This window comes from Accipiter gentilis, chromosome 24 (genome assembly GCF_929443795.1).
Source record: "Accipiter gentilis chromosome 24, bAccGen1.1, whole genome shotgun sequence".
In the NCBI taxonomy this organism is placed as follows: domain Eukaryota; kingdom Metazoa; phylum Chordata; class Aves; order Accipitriformes; family Accipitridae; genus Astur; species Astur gentilis.
This window is the reverse complement of record NC_064903.1, coordinates 5,052,229-5,069,823: the sequence shown is the minus strand read 5'-3', so window position 1 is coordinate 5,069,823 and position 17,595 is coordinate 5,052,229. Positions and strand designations below refer to the sequence as shown.

The window sequence follows — 17,595 nt, the reverse complement described above, 5'->3', positions numbered from 1 at the left end:
TTCATCACTGTAGTTACTCAACATGCAACTGGACAACTGTGCAACCTGCCCTAAGTTGCCCAGCTTTGAGTGATTCCTTCCATACCAAATTATTCCATGATTCCATTTTCTTTATTAATTGGATCTATTTTGTGTAGTCTTGATGCTGACAGGATCACCATTGAAAATGTGTTAGCACTGCCAAATGCGTTAGCAAAACAATGTAGTTTTCTGCAGTTTTACTGTAGAGATATGGTAGCAAAGGGCTGAGACTCTAGAGTTTCACTGTCTAAAAACTCACCTTCACAAAAGTGTGTACATCTAACTTGTTTTGTGAAGGGGCAATGTAATCTCAAACCATCATTTTCCCCCTCTAGCTTCTTTTCTCCCTGTTTACCCCAGCAGTTATCTTATACATGAAAACTTGTGAAATTTCTATTAGAAACATCATCTGGAAGCTGTGAGGAAGAGTAAATGATTCTCTTCTGTTCTGTAACCTAAATAAATCCTCCTTCTGCTGTGTAGGATCTTGATTATGCTTTCTATGTGTGTGTTATTTTAGCCTATGTGTGTTTTACCACTGCATGGCTTTTGGTGGTTTTAAATCAGTACTGATTTACTTTATTTTTCCTCCCCCTGCCTCTTGGAGGCAGCAAAGATTTTCATGTAGCTCTTTCTATGCTATCTTTGTAATAAGAAACCAGCGCTGCTGCACAGTGTGCTAGGTAGCTTGCTATTTCTTTGTATTAGGCTTGTACTGTGAGGCAAGGGAATATTGCATGTAACTAAGGTTAATCCCTTTTAAATGAAGCTTTGTTAACAAGATTAATCCTAAAACTGGTTCACAAGGAACTTGCTTTTTTAAAGTCCACTTTTAAAAGTGAAAAGGATCTGATACCAAATTCACAGGATAACTTGGATTGAAGGGGGACATCAGAAGGGCATCTAGCCAAGCACCCTGCTCCAAACAAGGTCAGTTATAAGGTCAGGCCAGGTTCCTCAGGGCTTTGTCCAGTCTGATATTTGAAAACCTGAACTGGCTGATAAAGTTCAATTTCACTTTCAGAAATGGCTCAATACATCCCCGTTAACTAAGAATTTTGAGTTCTCATATATGTCAAATCAAGAAACTGATTACAAAAGCCAAATGGAAGATTTGGAGAGATGCCCTAGTCTTGTCATGTAGCACTACTGCTATACTTAAAGCTCTGCCTTTTGCTACAAGATGCTTTAGTTGATCCTGGGTTTGTGTAGCTCCAGGTGAATTAAGCTACTTCTGGTTTCAGTCTGATGCTTGGTAGTGTGTTTAGGCTAAGAGCCAGAACATTCCTAATGCCAGATAGGTTGATGGGTCATGTCTTTAAATGCTTCTGTGATAACGAAGACTAGAATTCAAGTGTGGGTGTACTTTAGATCTGACACACCAAATGGTTTCCTGCTTGATTGAAACTTTGTACATAATGTTCTCTGTCGACTACTGGGGGGAGGACCCCAAACGCTCAGCTTTTCAAACTTTCAAAGTATGTGCTGTATTTTTTTAATTCAATGCTGCACCTGTTCTCAGAACAAGTTAAACCCTAAAGTATTTCAGGTAGCGTTATCTTCTAATGTGGGTCATGGTTTTTAATTATAAAGAAGTTTGAAAATTGATGACCTTGTGTATTATGTGGAGGCATTCTACCAAAAAAAAAAAAAAAAGTCTAGAAATCTCACTTCTGTAAACATATCTGCTTATCTCTGAAATCAACACAAAGCTCTAATGAGTATCCCATGTTGGGGTGGGGGTGAAAGAATATAAACTAAGGAAGTGTAGTATGGAAAGGCTACCTAACTTGGATCTCCTTTGTGAGTCAAGCTTCCACATCTCCCTCCTCTGACCCTTTAATATATGGCTGTCACTCCCCTTATGCTAGAGACTGTTGTAACTGAGTTGTCATGCTTTGTAATGGAGTGTGAATGCAGCTAGATAAAATCTAGAGTTTTTTAAAAACCTTTTCTCAATAACTGAGCTGGGGCAGGGAATTAATTGTGTAGTAAGTATTTTTCCAATAACTATCACAAATATGCTTGTAAGTTTCAGGCTTGGTTAAACTCTTTGTGCAAAACCTGACATCTACTGGTGGGAACCATAATTGGACTTCTCAGTGTGGAGTCATGTGCTGAAGAGCCTGTTTTATTGACGTTCTGGCCCTTTGGCCATAGGAGTTGTGTTGTACCTTGCCTTAGAGTAAATGGTGTTTAAGCATAAATTTAAAAGTCTAAAATTTCCAGGAAACTGTAATATACTTATGTACAAGCATGGGTATTAATAAAGATGATTGAACTTATTTAACTGTATCTACTTTGAATGCATGTATAATGGCTAGATGTCAAACTCTGTAGACTTACATTTTAGACTAACTTTTGTAATAGTGTTAAAGACTTCATATAGTCTTATGCTGATTAAAAATATCCAGTTTTATTTCTTATGTCTTTAAAGGCTTGCCATGGATGCACATCTTTATCCAAATGTGACTGCAGTGGAGTAAAAGGTGAAAAGGTAAATATATATAATTTATTTTTTTTCTTATTTTACTGGCAGATCAACACACAAACTACTGAGCCATATGCCAACTTCAGATAACTGAAGCTTATGGATGACAGCTTTTTTTTTTTTCTTGCTCATGTCTTATTTTCTTTGACCGTAGTGTGGCCATGCACCAAAGAGCATAGCTGTTATAACAACTTGAGGTATTCAGTTAGACCAGCTGGTCCATCTGATGGTGTACAGAATTTCATATCATTATTTTCTCAAGAATGGTGAATGATGGCACAAATTTCTCCAGCTATGTAGGAGTGAAAAACAGAAAAGACACAAATCGTAGTAAAATAGAAAGAATTCCTATTTACTGCCAAGGCCTGCCTACACTAGTTAGTGTGGACAAGCTAAGGTGTGGATTGTACAATAATGGCTATGCTAGTAACGCTTCATTGGGAATTTAAAGCCAGAGTGAGTGTCGGTTGCTTTCCCACTTTCCTTGCATTGCCTGCTTGTAAGTAGTTAATATTTAACTATTGTGCTCTGAACTTGGACTTTTTCTTACCTCATAGCTTGTATGGCTGTATATTGCTGCTGCTGTCCAGTTGCTCAGCTGGACTGTGAAAGTGACAATTCAGATGCAACTTTCCCAACATACATAGCTGCCACCCAAGCAAGCAGCTAGTTAATGACCAAACATATATTCTCAGATCATGCAGAGTAAAAACCATCCCCAACCCAGAAATAACCCTGTGTGGTTCATCAGTGCAACAGGCTGTTTGGACTGCCCAGTGTCCTAAGGCCAAGAGATGCATGTTGACCTCTTGGAGTTTTCCTGCTTCCATGTACCTTTGACTTCCAACCTCACTGCCCGAGTTCAATATATCTGTGCAGTACTTCATGTTTCTATCGCCATTATTTCTTATTGTTTTACAATTTTTTCCTTTGAGGAAATTATAGGAGCCCAGCATTTCTTTTAGTTGCAATGCAGGGTAGATACACAGCTCAGTACTTGCCTGAATCGAACCTTTTCTCAAGTGTAGGAGCCTAGTTGTAAGTTAAATTGTGGTTAATTAGTTCCAACGTAACCGATGTTGTCACAAGGAATGAATGGGATGTGATTACTGCAAGGGAGAGAGACTGCCTGAAACACTTCCACTCTTAGTCTTGTAAACAGTTTGCTTGAGATACAGTGGAGTCTTCTTAAAGATGTGAACTGATAAAAAAGAGTTTGATGAGCCTGTCTTATCAAACCACTTACCCTATCTTAGCAAGGTTCTAGAAGGCTGTTAGTGCTCTAGATTAATTTTTGACACATTTCAGTGGTGATTTTTGACATTTCGTAAACAAGTGTAACCTCAAATGAATGAAAGTAATGCAAAAATAATCAGTGACTGCATTGGCACTATAATGTCCTGATGCAGAATTTTACTATTGGCTGAGGTTAAACAAGGCAAGCGTCCAAAATTCAGTGTAATTCTTGGTGCCACACCTGCCATCCAGATAGCTACAGACAGATGAGGTCGTTCCTTGGCATTCTTCTTTTAGTTCATCAAGTATATTCCCAATTTACATACCTAGTGAAGAACAGTATCCCCTTGATAGCAAGCTTTCTGAGTTAGATTCGGTTAGCCAAAACATGAACCTGGTTGATGCTTTCCTACAGGATCTTCAATTGCAGGTGGCCAAACCAGATGTATCCTCACACTAGTCACAGGACTATTTCAGGTTTAGTTTGAAGGCACTTAAGCATTAGGCTTACATTCCCAATACAATCATAGCAGGTACAACTTTGGAGAACCTTTCTGTAATTCTAAGTTGGCCTTTTTCTGGACTAGTCACAGCTATTTTGTGAATTCAGTGGGCAAATGGGTATTGACTGGCTAGTGTGGATGAGGAAAACCTAGAAGTAAATCTTCCGGCTTTCTAAGTAAAATCAAGTAATTATTTTCTCCCAGTGACTCAGCTTTCTCTTTATGCTACTGTTACACATGCAGGGACCATGACCCGCTCAATACATTCCAGTCATTTAATGAAATTGAGATAGTCACCTTTCTGTGGTAAAGAATATCTTGGAACTGTTTGTTTGGAGTCAGAGGGTGCTTTTTGAACAAATACAGGCAACAACTGGAGCATATGAGCCTTGTTCAAGATCAAGCTCTCAAGTGTCACTATGTTTGGTGTGTTTTGTTTCAACTCCTCCAGACTATCCTAGCCAATAGTTAATGAGAATTGCACAGGAGAAACACTTCCACATTTAGTTTCCAACCTATGTTGGCCTTTTCTGGAGTGAATTATAGCAAGTCTTGAGCAGAAGAGTGAGAAGCCTGATAATCTTTTGTGAAAAGGAAGAGGGGAAAGAAAAAAAGTCTCCAGTAAAACAAGCATAAGATCAGACAAATAATTATATAACGTTTCTGCATCTTCCTGGAAAATTCTTGGGGGGCTGCAAATTGATCAGTGTAAACTTTCAATAAAATGTAACACACACACCCCCCCCAAAAACAAAACAAAAAAAAACCCAAAACCAAAACCACAAAAAAAACCCCACCAAAAAAACCACACACACATAGGAAAACAGAGCTTCACCTATGGTAAGACTGCTTTCTCTTTTCTTTTTTTTCTTGGGTTTTTTGTATGTCTTGAGCCCTCTTAGGGAAGGGGGGTGTCTGAGACTTCCACTTATTAAACTGGTAGATCTAAGTCAACTTTCCATCCTTAGAATGGAAGATTCACTTCAAAATCTGGGAACTGTGATTCGTTTTCCACCTAAATCAAGGTAAACACAGCATAATCCTGAGGCATGCCAGAGGTTTTTCTGTGGGGTGGTTTGGTTTGGGGTTTTTTGTTTGGTTGGTTTGTTTTCGTTTTTTTTAGACAGCCGTTCTGAAGCTTGCAGACCATCATGTACCTTATGTAAAGAACAACGAAAAAGCAAAGCCCATATTTCTTAAGTATGATGTGTTGCTAGTGGAACTGGTTTTGATCATACATGCACACACCCCATTATGTTAGTTGTCCTATAATTACAAAGCCCTCAGTATTTGATGCATTGATGGATTCAGCAGTTCAGCTCTGAGGAACCACAAGAGTTCTGTCACTGACATCCATAATGCTTTCTCTTATAAATTCTTTGGGTTTTTACAGCCTTAACCTTTTTCTTGTCTTGTACTACTATGAGACATCAAGAGCTATCTTAAAATAGGTTGATCCATCACAGTCTACCACTTACACATTTGATGTAAGTTTCCAAACCTGATACTGTCTTCAACCCAGCTTTCTTGCAAATACTATCTTTATTCCAGCAGAGTGTAAACTGCTGCTGCAAGAAGTTGTTTCAGGCTTTTGCTTTGTATTTGACACTTGACATGGTGTTTCTACTTCCTTCTCCAGTGACCTCTGAACCAGGAGTCAAACTCTATAGCTCCTTGCCTAATTGGTGTATGAAGAGCATTAAACAAGGAGCTGTTTAAATTATCTCTCTCTTTCATTTTCCCATTGAGAGTGTGACAAGGTAGTTGTAGAATGACTGGAAGTCAGGTGTATGGAACCTAGTTCTGTACTGGGAAGACAGGAAAAGCCTTGTCAAATGGACTCAGCTGAGCCCTGCGCTTCTGTTCCACTGTGTTTTACTTCTGGCCTGAAACCAGCTTCTGCATCCAAGTTGCTGTCCACTTGCATTAAGTCAACTAAGAAGTGCTGCTTTGTTCAGCTTAGCAGAGCCTAAAGCGTTCCTTTTGAGACTCAAAAGTAGCCTTCTTCCTAAGCATCCTAGCATTCCCTTCAGGATATCCAAATTTTAACAGATCAGGTAAAGTAATACAAATTGAACTGTAACAAATAGGCAAACTATTTTCTTGTCTTGCCTTGGAGAGCCACAGCTCTTATTTAACTGCGTCCACACTGCCAGTGATTCTTGTTTAACTCTGCCTCTGCCTTGAGCCCTTATAGCATCAGTAGCATGTTATCTGTTGGAGAATCAAAGCACTGTAAGCAGCCTTTTTTTTTTTTTTTTTTTTTTTTTTTTTTTTTTGAAATCCATAGTACCATAGCTGACAAAAATTGGTGCACTTAAGTTTTCTTCCTCTGCTCAGGCCCACCTTACTAAACTTAAATATAAATGGGTAGGGTAAAATTCAAATACATCTAAAATGGAATTTACTGGAGAAGTCAGTAAAAATGGATTGCAGCTGGGAGCCAGTGTGCTGCTACTCACAGTGAGCTTGCTCAGTAGTGAACTGGATCTGTAAAGAATATTAAAACTGAAGTAAATGATTAAGGTGCTACATACAGGTGCTTGTAAGAATTGCTCTCACTTTTCGAGTGGAAGAGAAGTGTATAATTGCTTTTCACTTAAGGAACTGGATTATGATTGGGCTTTAAATATTGCTCAGCACTTTTGAGATTAACCTGCTTTAATGCTTAAAAGCTAGTTCATGAGTAAAAGCTAGCTAAAGAAATAAACACAGCTGACACTGCACATGGAGCAATTCCTAAGAGAAACCAGTAAGACTTGTAGATTATTGGGCTGGTTTTACCTCAGCTGAAAACAAGATCCAAAGATGCTGATAAGATCGGCACTACAGAGACTGGAGAGGAGGAGAGGGATGGTACTGAATCTCAGCTGCTCCAGCTGATGAAGACTGAGGGCCAAGGGCTACAGCAGGCAAGCTGCATGCATCTTAGTCACTGAGAGGGCATGTACCCCAAGACTACTGTGGTTTTGCTTTAAAGTGGTAGTACATGCTGCTGCTGAAATAGGCTTTCATAACTTCCCTTAGCTAGGTATTCCAATTCCTCCTCTGGAGCTTGTGTGGCCATGTTCAGAGCTGTCAGTAAACTGATCTCACTGAAAATAAGTTTCTTTGTAAACTAGGTTAGATTTCAGCTTGGTCAGTTCCTTCATGCAAGATGTGTTGCAGCACAACTATTTGTGATAGGAACATGTGGCTTAAGGTGGGAGGGACCATGTTTTTCACAGCAGCTAAGATGCAGTTCCCCCTCAAAATAACTGCAAATACATTACGCTATTTTTGATGAGTAGGACTATTGGGTTCTACCCATTCAAATTAAGTTAAATTGATTAAGAAGCTATTCTTTAGTTATTACATTTTGTTAGTCCATGGCCTTTTAAAGGAGAACTTCAGAAGGTGCTGAGTTTACTGGGTTGGTTTGTGACAGTATAGGGGGTGCAATTCCAAACACTCAACTGGGTTGTAAGTTCCGAATAGATGATCTCATACAAGCTTGGTGTCTGGGAGTCTGGCAAGAACAGCTTGTAATATCTGAGCTCTGAAGGCATTTCAGATACTTTGCCTTTGTACGCAGATACAAGAAATCCATACGCCTTACAAAGGAAGAATATCTTGGACTCTTTGGATGTATATTCTTGGAGCTCTGAGTCTCAGAAGAAAATTATCAGTATATGTACTCAAGATCCCTATTACCTTCTGCCTTTGTCACAGTAAAATTTAGTACAGCTAAAGCTAAGCTTTTCTTTTCACTGCTGGATACAAATTGCTAAGAAATAGTTAAAAGTTCTCAGATTGTAATCACTTTGTCATAAACAGTTATGTGATTGGTGTCTGTGCTTCATAAATATTTGCCTGAACTGCACTAATATGGCCCTGTATTCTGAAAGGTTTACAACCCTGGCAGGTGACCACTGACCATTAAACCTTGACTGTTTCATCTTACAAAAGAAGTCACAGATGATATTCTGAAGAAATTTGATGTGATTTGAAGAATAAACGTTATGTCAGGGGGGTTTCTTTATTGCATTAAACTGTATCTTTAACACTACTGTTCATGGCTGGTCGGTGTGTTTGTTTTGAATGAGGTCTTGATTAGATACTATAGTTCTAATTCTGTTAAGTTCATCAGTGTTCTTCAAGTTGAGGAAGAATTTATGTTGACTGGTATTAGAATGAGGCGGCTGTTATTTTCACCCTATCATTTAGAAAAGGGAGAGAATAATATGACTGTCTCTTGCATCACTTCTTCTATGCTGTACATCTTTTAACATTACTACAGACATTTGTATGTGAATTTAGTTTTAAGTAGCCACATATAGTTAACTGTCTTTAGACTTTTTCCTGATGCTCACTGTTTTCATAGCAAGGACAGGAAGCAAGTATGTGCCTCTATTGCCAAATGTTACAGCCAGGCTCTTGCATGTATATAAGCATTGAAATAGGCTGTCCAACTACTGCTTTCCCGAATATTTTTTTGCTCCTTTTTTTCCAAAGTCTTTTCTTTCCACAAGTATACCACATCTGTGTAAATAAATATCCTGGTTTCTCTCCCCATAATGTCTATTTATAAATATTTAGGTTTCAGGAAGAAATTCTAGAAATGTAGATAACTTGCGATGCTTTAAAACTGCATCTATCCCTGATTTCTTAAATGCTTGTGACCTATTATTAGAGTATATGGAACTATGCCAAATTTTTCTGTGTCCCTGTTTAATTGGCTACATCTTGCTGCAGCTTCAAGCGTAATTTTAGAGTGTTTCCCAACTTTTTTTTCTCTTCCTATCCCCCACGCAACAGCAATATTCAAGCTTATAACCTGACAGTTTTGCCACATCTGTGTAGCTGATTGAGGGCAATTGCTTTGCCAGCTACTCTGGATTTACCACTTAGATCAGAATTTGACTCCTTGCCCATTCCCCAAGGAAATGATGGATTATAGCTGATGCATCTTTGTTCTGCTATGGAAACAACCCTGTACTTTCAGGACTGGAAGATGAGATCTGAGTTGACCTAAACCTTTCCTATTTATGTTTCTTTTTAGTAGTTTCTAGTCTGAAACAAAAAGTATCCAGATTTCCTTAGTTCCTTCTGTGCAAGTGAAACTGGCTAGTGACTGTCAGGTTTTGCGTTTATATGAAAATATATTGCACGCTACTCAAGGACTTAAGTCTCATTATATCCCCAATGACATAATGTCCTTTTTTTGGTATTGACTTTTGGGGCAAGACTTTTAAAATGTCTTTTCGGTTTCAGTATGTTCTTGCAAGGCAGCAGGAAGTTTTTCCTGGCAAATTTGTACCATGTGAATTTTCATGAAAACAGTATTGTACATGCAAGGTGTTAAATAGGAAAAGCCTGGAGGCAGAAGCAATGTCTGAAAACTGTTCTTGCTTATGGAATCCTTCTATTCGTTAATAGAAGTTGAAGTAGAGGACAATAAAAGAAGTTCCCCCAACATCACCTGTATTCCAGAGAGCTGGATCAGCTTAGTTTCTCCCCCTACCCAACTTGCCCACATTTCTTTCTCCAACCAATTTTTTTATCAAAAAGTGATTATAGTGCAGCTATTTCCTCTGTAATTAGTTTGATACACTTCCCTTGGGAAGTGTCTGGTGTAAATCCCTCAGCTGTCCCCAAGCATAGTCCTTCAAATCATCTGTTCGTTCTTGGGGGTAATTTGCTGGTAAACTCCACAGGAGTTGCCCTGGCAACAGTTTCTTCATGCAAGGCTCTCATTGTTGTTGCTCACTTTCAAAGTGGGCTTGGAACTCATTTCGTAGTTTCAATAGTGTAGTTTACTAGCATCATCTGTTGCCTATTGTTTTTTCTCTTGCTTAGCTGTTTGGCTTCACTTTAAAGGCCTTGGCTTCCCAGTTCTGTGACTGCTTAGAATGGAGACCTCAGAGTAGTTGCATTTTAGAGAACAGTTCTTTAGCCTTAAATGACACGCAAGGCCAAGCCTCTGCTAAAAGTCTGTTCTAGTAACCATTTGCAGATGTTACTTTCTCTAACAAAACTGTGAAGAAGTGTGACCAAGTTGAGATTAGTAGGCATTGTGTAGCCTAGCTAGCACCTGACACATCTGACATGCCTCTTGTACACAGGTGTGTTTCCTTAGCATGCAAACAAAGTTCTTGCCAGAGCTTGTTCCAAAGTCTGGCTCTGTCTAATATTTTCCTTATCTGGCACTCCCAAATTCCTCATTCTCTCTCCTTCAGGGACACACTAGCCCTTTCATACCCTAGTCTGAGACAGTAACACTCCTCCACAGTCTTGCTTTTCAGATGAGGTAGCACACCAGCTGTATAGCTCCATGCGAAAGTACAACCTGGCACTTTGTGTGCAAAAAGACAATCTGGACCCTGACTGTCAAACTTAAGCTAGCTTCAATTTATGATGCTATTTCAGCATTTCCACAGGGGAGAAAAGATGTCTATCCTGTATAAGAAAGCAATATGTGACCTACAGTAAAAGAGGAGTATGTTTACATTTTAATTAATAGGAAACCAACTTAGCAGACCAGTTAATGAGCTGTCCATTCCTATCCAAGGAATCCTTCTGAGTCTCACTGTATAGGTAGGACCAAATACAGCTTAGTTGTTTCCTCTCTAAGGTTGCTGCTCTTGCTTATGCACAGGCTTTAATCTCTCATCCAAAAGATTTTTCGTCTTGTGTTTCTAAGGAAGCAGTATAACAAGTACTGGAAAAGAAGGCAGGAAGAGAGGCTCTGTTACTTTCCCTGGAAAATTTTTGTGAGAACTCAGCATCTTGTAAATGTTTTGAATGCAACTTCTAAGTTCCTGCTCCCCACAGTGGAATACAAAGCACCTACCTAAGCAGTATAGTGAGAAAATTAGGATTTAAGAATGAGACTTAACACTGCTGTCATGCTGAATACTTGCTATTGTGCTCAGCGTACAGCTGCTTATGGAAAATAGAGAGGAGATGAGTAAAGCTTTAATATTGTTTTTTGCATATTGTGCTCAAGGCTGTAGTTAGATGCTTCTGTCTGCTTGCAGTCCCCAGTCTTCACTTCTCTGCTGCTGTCTTCTTGAAGATGTAAGATTGCTGGTTCTGTTCTTTCACCTGGCTGAGGAGAGCTAGGCAGGACCTCCCAAGTTCCTAGAGAGTGCCACAGCTGGTAGGCTGCCAGATAATAGATGTGGGAGCTACTACTCACATTCTTGCTGAAGCAGCACAAGAAAATAAAAATTCAGGATGAATTGGTTTAAAGAGAATGTGCAAAAGCCTGCACAACTCTAACCTAGTGATTAAGATGCTTGTTAGGGTGGAACATTTCTTTGGCAGTTCATGTAGTTGTTGTGAAAAAATAATTGGGGTAAATAAACAGAAGGTTTTTGCAGATAGGAACCAAACCTATCTGTTTGAGCAATAAGGAATAATGCTGAACAACTGCCTGTTTCATAAGCAGTTATATATACTGATTAATGTAACAGAGCTGTAGGAAATATCTGTTTACACAGTTGAAAAGTGTGCCATAATACATATATGCACAAAAAGGTGTATTAATTCCAGTATTTCCTAACTTTTCTGTTCCAATTGAAACCTTGATATTTACTGATTTTTGTGAATTTATGACATACAAGGAATAAAAGTAAATATTTTATAAATTTGCAGCTATGCATACTCTGAAACTGCAGGTAAGTGACATTAACTTACACTAACAAGTTAGAGGGCAGCATATGGTGGCATATGGTTTTTGTTACACTACTTATGGGCTAGCATGGCTAAACATTGCATAAATATTTAGCAAAATATGCTTCCTGCTTGAGAGCTTATAATTTTAGCAGGAGGTGGCAGATAAAGAATAAGAAACCTTGTTTCTTTCCCATCATGTGTCTGTCTCCCTTGATTTAGATTGTAAGCACTTTGGGCTGGAACCCTGTTTATGTTCTGTATTTGTACAGTGTTTAGCCTACAGTGCATGACCAGGATCTTAGTTGCTTTTATGTTACACATTACAGTCTTGCAACTGTGAAATAATAAACAACAGTCACAGTATAGCAGCAAAATCTACACCCTTCTGAGAGTTTTTATACATGTTGCAGCAGATGTGAGTTTTCAGGAGAGACTTAGTAACTAATAAAGCTATGTTTTTATAGGAAGGGGGGAGAGTTTTAAGCAGTACAGGAGAAACAGGCGGTTGAATTATTTTGGTAAATAGGTGGCTTAAATACTGGATAAACATCCTATGAAACCTGTTTAAGTGGTGTAATTAAAGGTAATGCATGTGTATGTTCAGGAATTTCTGTAGCTAAGCAGGTGAGATGTTTAATCACAGTGTTAGTTTGTCTGTATCATGAGTTCCTATAGAAAACCAGAAAGATAATGTGTTTTCTGAATTTTCTATTATAGCTTGTGCTTTTGTCATGATACACCTCCACCATCATCTGTTCTTTTTGTAGGGTGAAAGGGGATTCCCAGGCTTGGAAGGACAGCCAGGTTTGCCCGGATTTCCAGGACCAGAAGGACCACCTGGTCCAAGAGGCTTGAAGGTAAGTCCCAATTCACCTGAGTAGCATGAAAATGCTAGATAGTGTTAGCTTGCTTGTAGTGCTGATCCTAAATCATTCCAGAACACCTGATTATCACTTGTTTAATAGTCAAAATCTTCAGATGTTGGGATATGACATAAGTTTTTTGTTTGGTTGGTTTGAATAGTGAGCAGAGGAAAAAGATTACTGTAAGTTTCCTATTCTTCACCTACCCATGTGCTTGCAAATACTACATGCACAGTTGTGTCCTTTCACTAGGTACTGCAAATTAAGGTCAAAGAACAGGTTTGGCAAGGTGCTGTAACATAGGTTTATTAGTCCTTGCAACAATGCACTCCATCACTTAGTTTACTGATAAGAGTGGTGTTTGGCTGTCAGCTGCCTGGAGGGTTCCCACCACATAGGTAAACTGTTGTTTGCACCTGGTGGCATTCCTGGGCTGCTTTTGGGTGGGGCAATGCAAATGAAAGCCTCATTGAACTTATGCACAGACAACTGAGGAATGCTCTTTTCTTTTCCTGGAGGTTTTCAGTTTATTTTTATTTGCTACTGAATTACATCATTATGCTCAAATGGTGTAATACAGCATTAAAATGTCAAAAAGCCTTCCTCTGAATGCATACATGTTTAATATACACAAGATTATCCAGGATCTGCCATTTCTTTTGCAAATGCTCACAGTCCAATCTAACAGGAGCACAACAAAAAGAAGCAAAGAAAAAAATAGGTAGGTGATACGAAAAAAAATGAAAGTCTACACTAAAAGAAAAGATTAGTCTGGTATAACAAGAGAGAAACAACAGAGGGGTCTTGGACTAGAAACTTTGATTATATTTTTATTCTATAAATTCATTTTCTTCTCAAGATTTTGATATGAAGTTCTGCATTATCGTAATACAAAATAATAATGGTTATGGTATCATTCACATTTAATCTTGTATATCTTGTTTTGCCCACAAGAGGTCACTGTAGGATAGTTGATGAAAACACAACAGGTGTCTGCTTATAAGCACCCGTAAAAGAGCTTTGATTTTTTTTAAAAAAAAAACATTTCCTGTACGTCATGGTTTATCAGCTGTAACAAATACTTTTCCATTCAAAGTCCAACGCCCAAAATAAAATAATTTTGAACCCTTTTACTCAGGAAATGACGACTAATATAACTTTTACTCCACTTACTATAAACATCTAGAAGAAATTTTATCATGCTTACAGTTTAATTTGATAGAAAGGCAGACTGCAAACTTGAGTGTGGGTTTTTTGTTTGTTTGTTGATTTTTTTTAGGGTGATGATGGACTTCCAGGGCCTATTGGACCCAAAGGAATCAGAGTAAGTATTGGTGCAGTTTCAGGGTGATATATTGGAATTATGGATAAAGACTGCCAGGCATTGAGTGGGTCCTCACAAAAGTGTTAATTTATGGGGTGGGGATTAACTTAAATCTGAATAGTAATTTATCTACCAGCTAGAAAAGATTGTATTACTTTTTATAAGTAATATAAGATTGCATAAATAATACAATCTTATGTATTGCTTATATTTCTTTCATAAACTCATTAGGGAGAGTAGCCCCAGTAATTATTTGATCTGTTTTGCTATACAGGACCTAAACAAGCAGCAGTAACTTTGGTTCAATTTATTCTGAAGTAGACACAGTGTTATGTAGGCTTGATATGGGAGAGGTTGATTTGTCTGGAAATCCTTTAGGTTTTGTGCCTTTGCTTTTTCTTTTTGTCAGACCCCTCAGCTGGTGACAATTGATGCAGCTGTGGCTTCATTGGGACACATCCATTTACCACACCATGAGTGTTCATTTCTTTTCTCCATATAGCTACATACTATTACTTTAGCTGTTCTGCATTGTCTTCCCTATGTTTTTGTGGATATTTCCCTGAAAGAAGGGTAAGAACCTTGATGGCTATCGAGCATGGCATTCTTTTTTTACAGGTGATTCAGATGTTTCTGTTTTTCTTTACTTATATACACACAAATAGGCTACATTTAGTAAAATCTTGGTAAATCCCTTTGCACATCCATTTGTACCATGCTGTTTAAAAAATATATGGTTAATTTCCTTCTAGGGACCGCCAGGACTTCCAGGATTTCCAGGAACACCAGGACTTCCTGTGAGTAGGAATGGGTTGTATAGATATGAATCTGTTCACTTTTGTCTTTCAGGCCCAGAAGAGCATTCTACAAGCTATAACTCTTATTTCTTCTTTTCCACTTTAAAGGGATTACCAGGACAAGATGGGCCACCAGGACCTCAGGGTATCCCGGGATGCAATGGAACAAAGGTGGAATCCCTTTAAAATTCTTAACAATGCAACAATAATATGATAAAGACCTCTTGTTCTCCTGGCTGTAGCCCATATGTTTAGTTTATTATGTGCAGCAGTGCTTGCTGTTACTGAGTTGTGCAGGTAATTCCAAGATAATTCAGACTTACACACATATCTGAGAGAAGGGGTCATGGTCTGGTAGTTGAAGCAGAAGCTTTGCCAGAAATTGCCAGCACCAAGACACAACATTTATACTCCGCAGCCAATGTAAATTCTTTGTTCTAATCCTTAATTTTGTGGCTAACAGCTCAGAGGAGTGTCTGCTAATTAGAACATACACTGCATCTCATCTTTGTAGTAGACTCTTGCTACCAAGAAAAGCTCATTACCTATGTCCTTGTTTCAAAGTGGGACTTTTTAATTATTAATTTTTAATAATATTACACTGAAAATACTGATTCAGTATCCTTGTTGGAAGGAGTCACTTTCATTCTGACATGTTACTTAGCTTCATGTTATTATATTTTCATAAAAGAAGTTGATCTTCTATAGCACTATGTGTGTTTTCCATCTTTGTAGTATAGTACTTTGCCTGGAAGTATGTGGAAATATCTGAATGTGGAAAGTTCTGTTTCAATCAGTTGTGTGATTTAACAAACTGTTTATCCTATAGCTTGTTGCAATACAATTTGCTACTCTAGAGTCATAAGCTAACCATGAAACTGGACTTTTCAGCCAAAATTTGTTTATCTGTTTTTGGTTTGGTTTGGTTTTGGCTAATCATTTTCTTCATCCCTAAGGGAGAGCGTGGATTCCCAGGCAGTCCAGGTTTTCCTGGTTTACAAGGGCCTCCTGTAAGTAAAAGATTTCTGGATCAGCTACCTGTAATCTACTGAAAGACTTCTACTTAGATCTGTGAAAGATCAGATAAATATCAGCCTCTTTTTGCAGTTGTTCTTTTAATAAATAAGAACGTATTAAATTTTTTATGGTTAATCAGAATATCTTAGATGTGCAATAGAAGTGAGCTTTGCTGCATGCTGTGGCAAAGCTAATGAAAAGCCCTTTGAATTCTCACATGCTGACATGCTTTGCCACCTGCAGAAAAATACAAATACATGCATATGTGTCAGAGAAGTAAGATCTTGATACTTTCATCTGGTACATCTGAAGAATCTTACCTGTGATTGATTAATGGGGTAGAAAAAAGAGACAATGTAGGGTGTTTTCATTATAAAACACAAGGAGGTACAGCAAAGTGAATGTCAGAACCGAAGTACAAACAGAAAGAAATGTAGTAGACAGGGTGGGTAATAGGAGGCAATAAAGAAACAAATTGCTAGGAAATGGAAATGTAGTCCCTTTAATGCTCAACATTCACTGTGGAAGTACTTCTCTAATTTTTCCATTTGATTCTGAAGATGACAAAAAAAATTATTTTCCCCTGTTTCATATCTTTTTTTTAGATTTCTCTTTAATGCTTGCCTCATGCTGTAGATCTGATTAGTGGTTTGCAAATAACACACCAATTATTTATTTCTATTGATCTTTCTTGTATTTTTTGTTTCTTTTAAACAAAGGGACCCCCTGGTCTGCCAGGTATGAAGGTAAGTGTTCTATACTCGCACATCAAAGTACTAACCAGGCATGGCTGTACAGTGTGATCTGGTGTAAGTAACCTGCTTGCTTTTATGCAAGACCATGTGCACCTACTGGAACCTGGAGTGATATTCTGCAGAAAGCTTAGGGTTTCTAGGCCACTCCAGTGCAACTAACGGGAAGTTCTGCAGTAGCTTTACTCAATTTGGGTTAGTAATTCTGGAAGCAGCAGACTGTTTTATGAAGCTGGTTTCCTTGGGAGTGTAAGGGACAGTGTGTGTTTGTGTTGTGAGGCATCAGGTTGGCAAAATGCCTACGAACACCCAGGAGTCTACCTGTGCATGCTTAAGAACACTACTAGAGACTAAGCAATAATAACTTAAAATATCCAGTGAAGAGAATAGTGCAACATCTTATGTTCCTTTTGAAAACACGCTTTCTACTGTATAGATTACTGCGTAGATGGCTTTTTCTCCTAATGTAAATACTCTCATAATCTGATTTTGGACCTTAAAGACCCATTTTATTTTTTAAGGGGTTTTTTGTTGTATCCTTGACCTATTTGAGCATGGGCCAAAACATCAGTTTTGGTTCAAATACATTTGAAAGGAAACTTGACCCACAGAACTATTCCAATAGACTCCTGAGAGGACAGCATAACACAGGTACTGGGAAATTGTGACTATTAAACTGAATTGTTTTTCTCGGGTCCTTTTCTTCCCAATTGTTTTAAAGATATTAAAAGGCAAGCAGATCAGAACACATACTTTTAAAACAAAGATCTTCCTTGAAATCAATACGAAACTGTGCTTCAGTATAGAACATGAAGCATGGCTATTATAAGAGCATACTCGGCATTAATTGCATGAGGTGGGACACTGGGAAAAAACTGAATGACCTTTTCTTCTGTTGTGTCCTATCCACTGCTTTCACATGGAGCTAGAAT

At 38.3% G+C, this 17,595-nt stretch overlaps 1 protein-coding gene across 2 annotated transcripts in view; it reads left to right on the top strand.

Annotated features, from left to right (window-relative positions):
* COL4A5 (collagen type IV alpha 5 chain) overlaps positions 1-17,595 on the top strand; it is an 87,644-nt gene that overhangs the window by 23,975 nt on the left and 46,074 nt on the right. For both annotated transcript variants that reach the window (XM_049827810.1, XM_049827811.1), the window contains exons 2-8: positions 2,459-2,518; positions 12,678-12,767; positions 14,053-14,097; positions 14,850-14,894; positions 15,003-15,065; positions 15,851-15,904; positions 16,631-16,657. In XM_049827810.1, the coding sequence (XP_049683767.1) occupies positions 2,459-2,518; positions 12,678-12,767; positions 14,053-14,097; positions 14,850-14,894; positions 15,003-15,065; positions 15,851-15,904; positions 16,631-16,657 (384 nt within the window). The remainder of the gene's footprint in view (positions 1-2,458; positions 2,519-12,677; positions 12,768-14,052; positions 14,098-14,849; positions 14,895-15,002; positions 15,066-15,850; positions 15,905-16,630; positions 16,658-17,595) is intronic.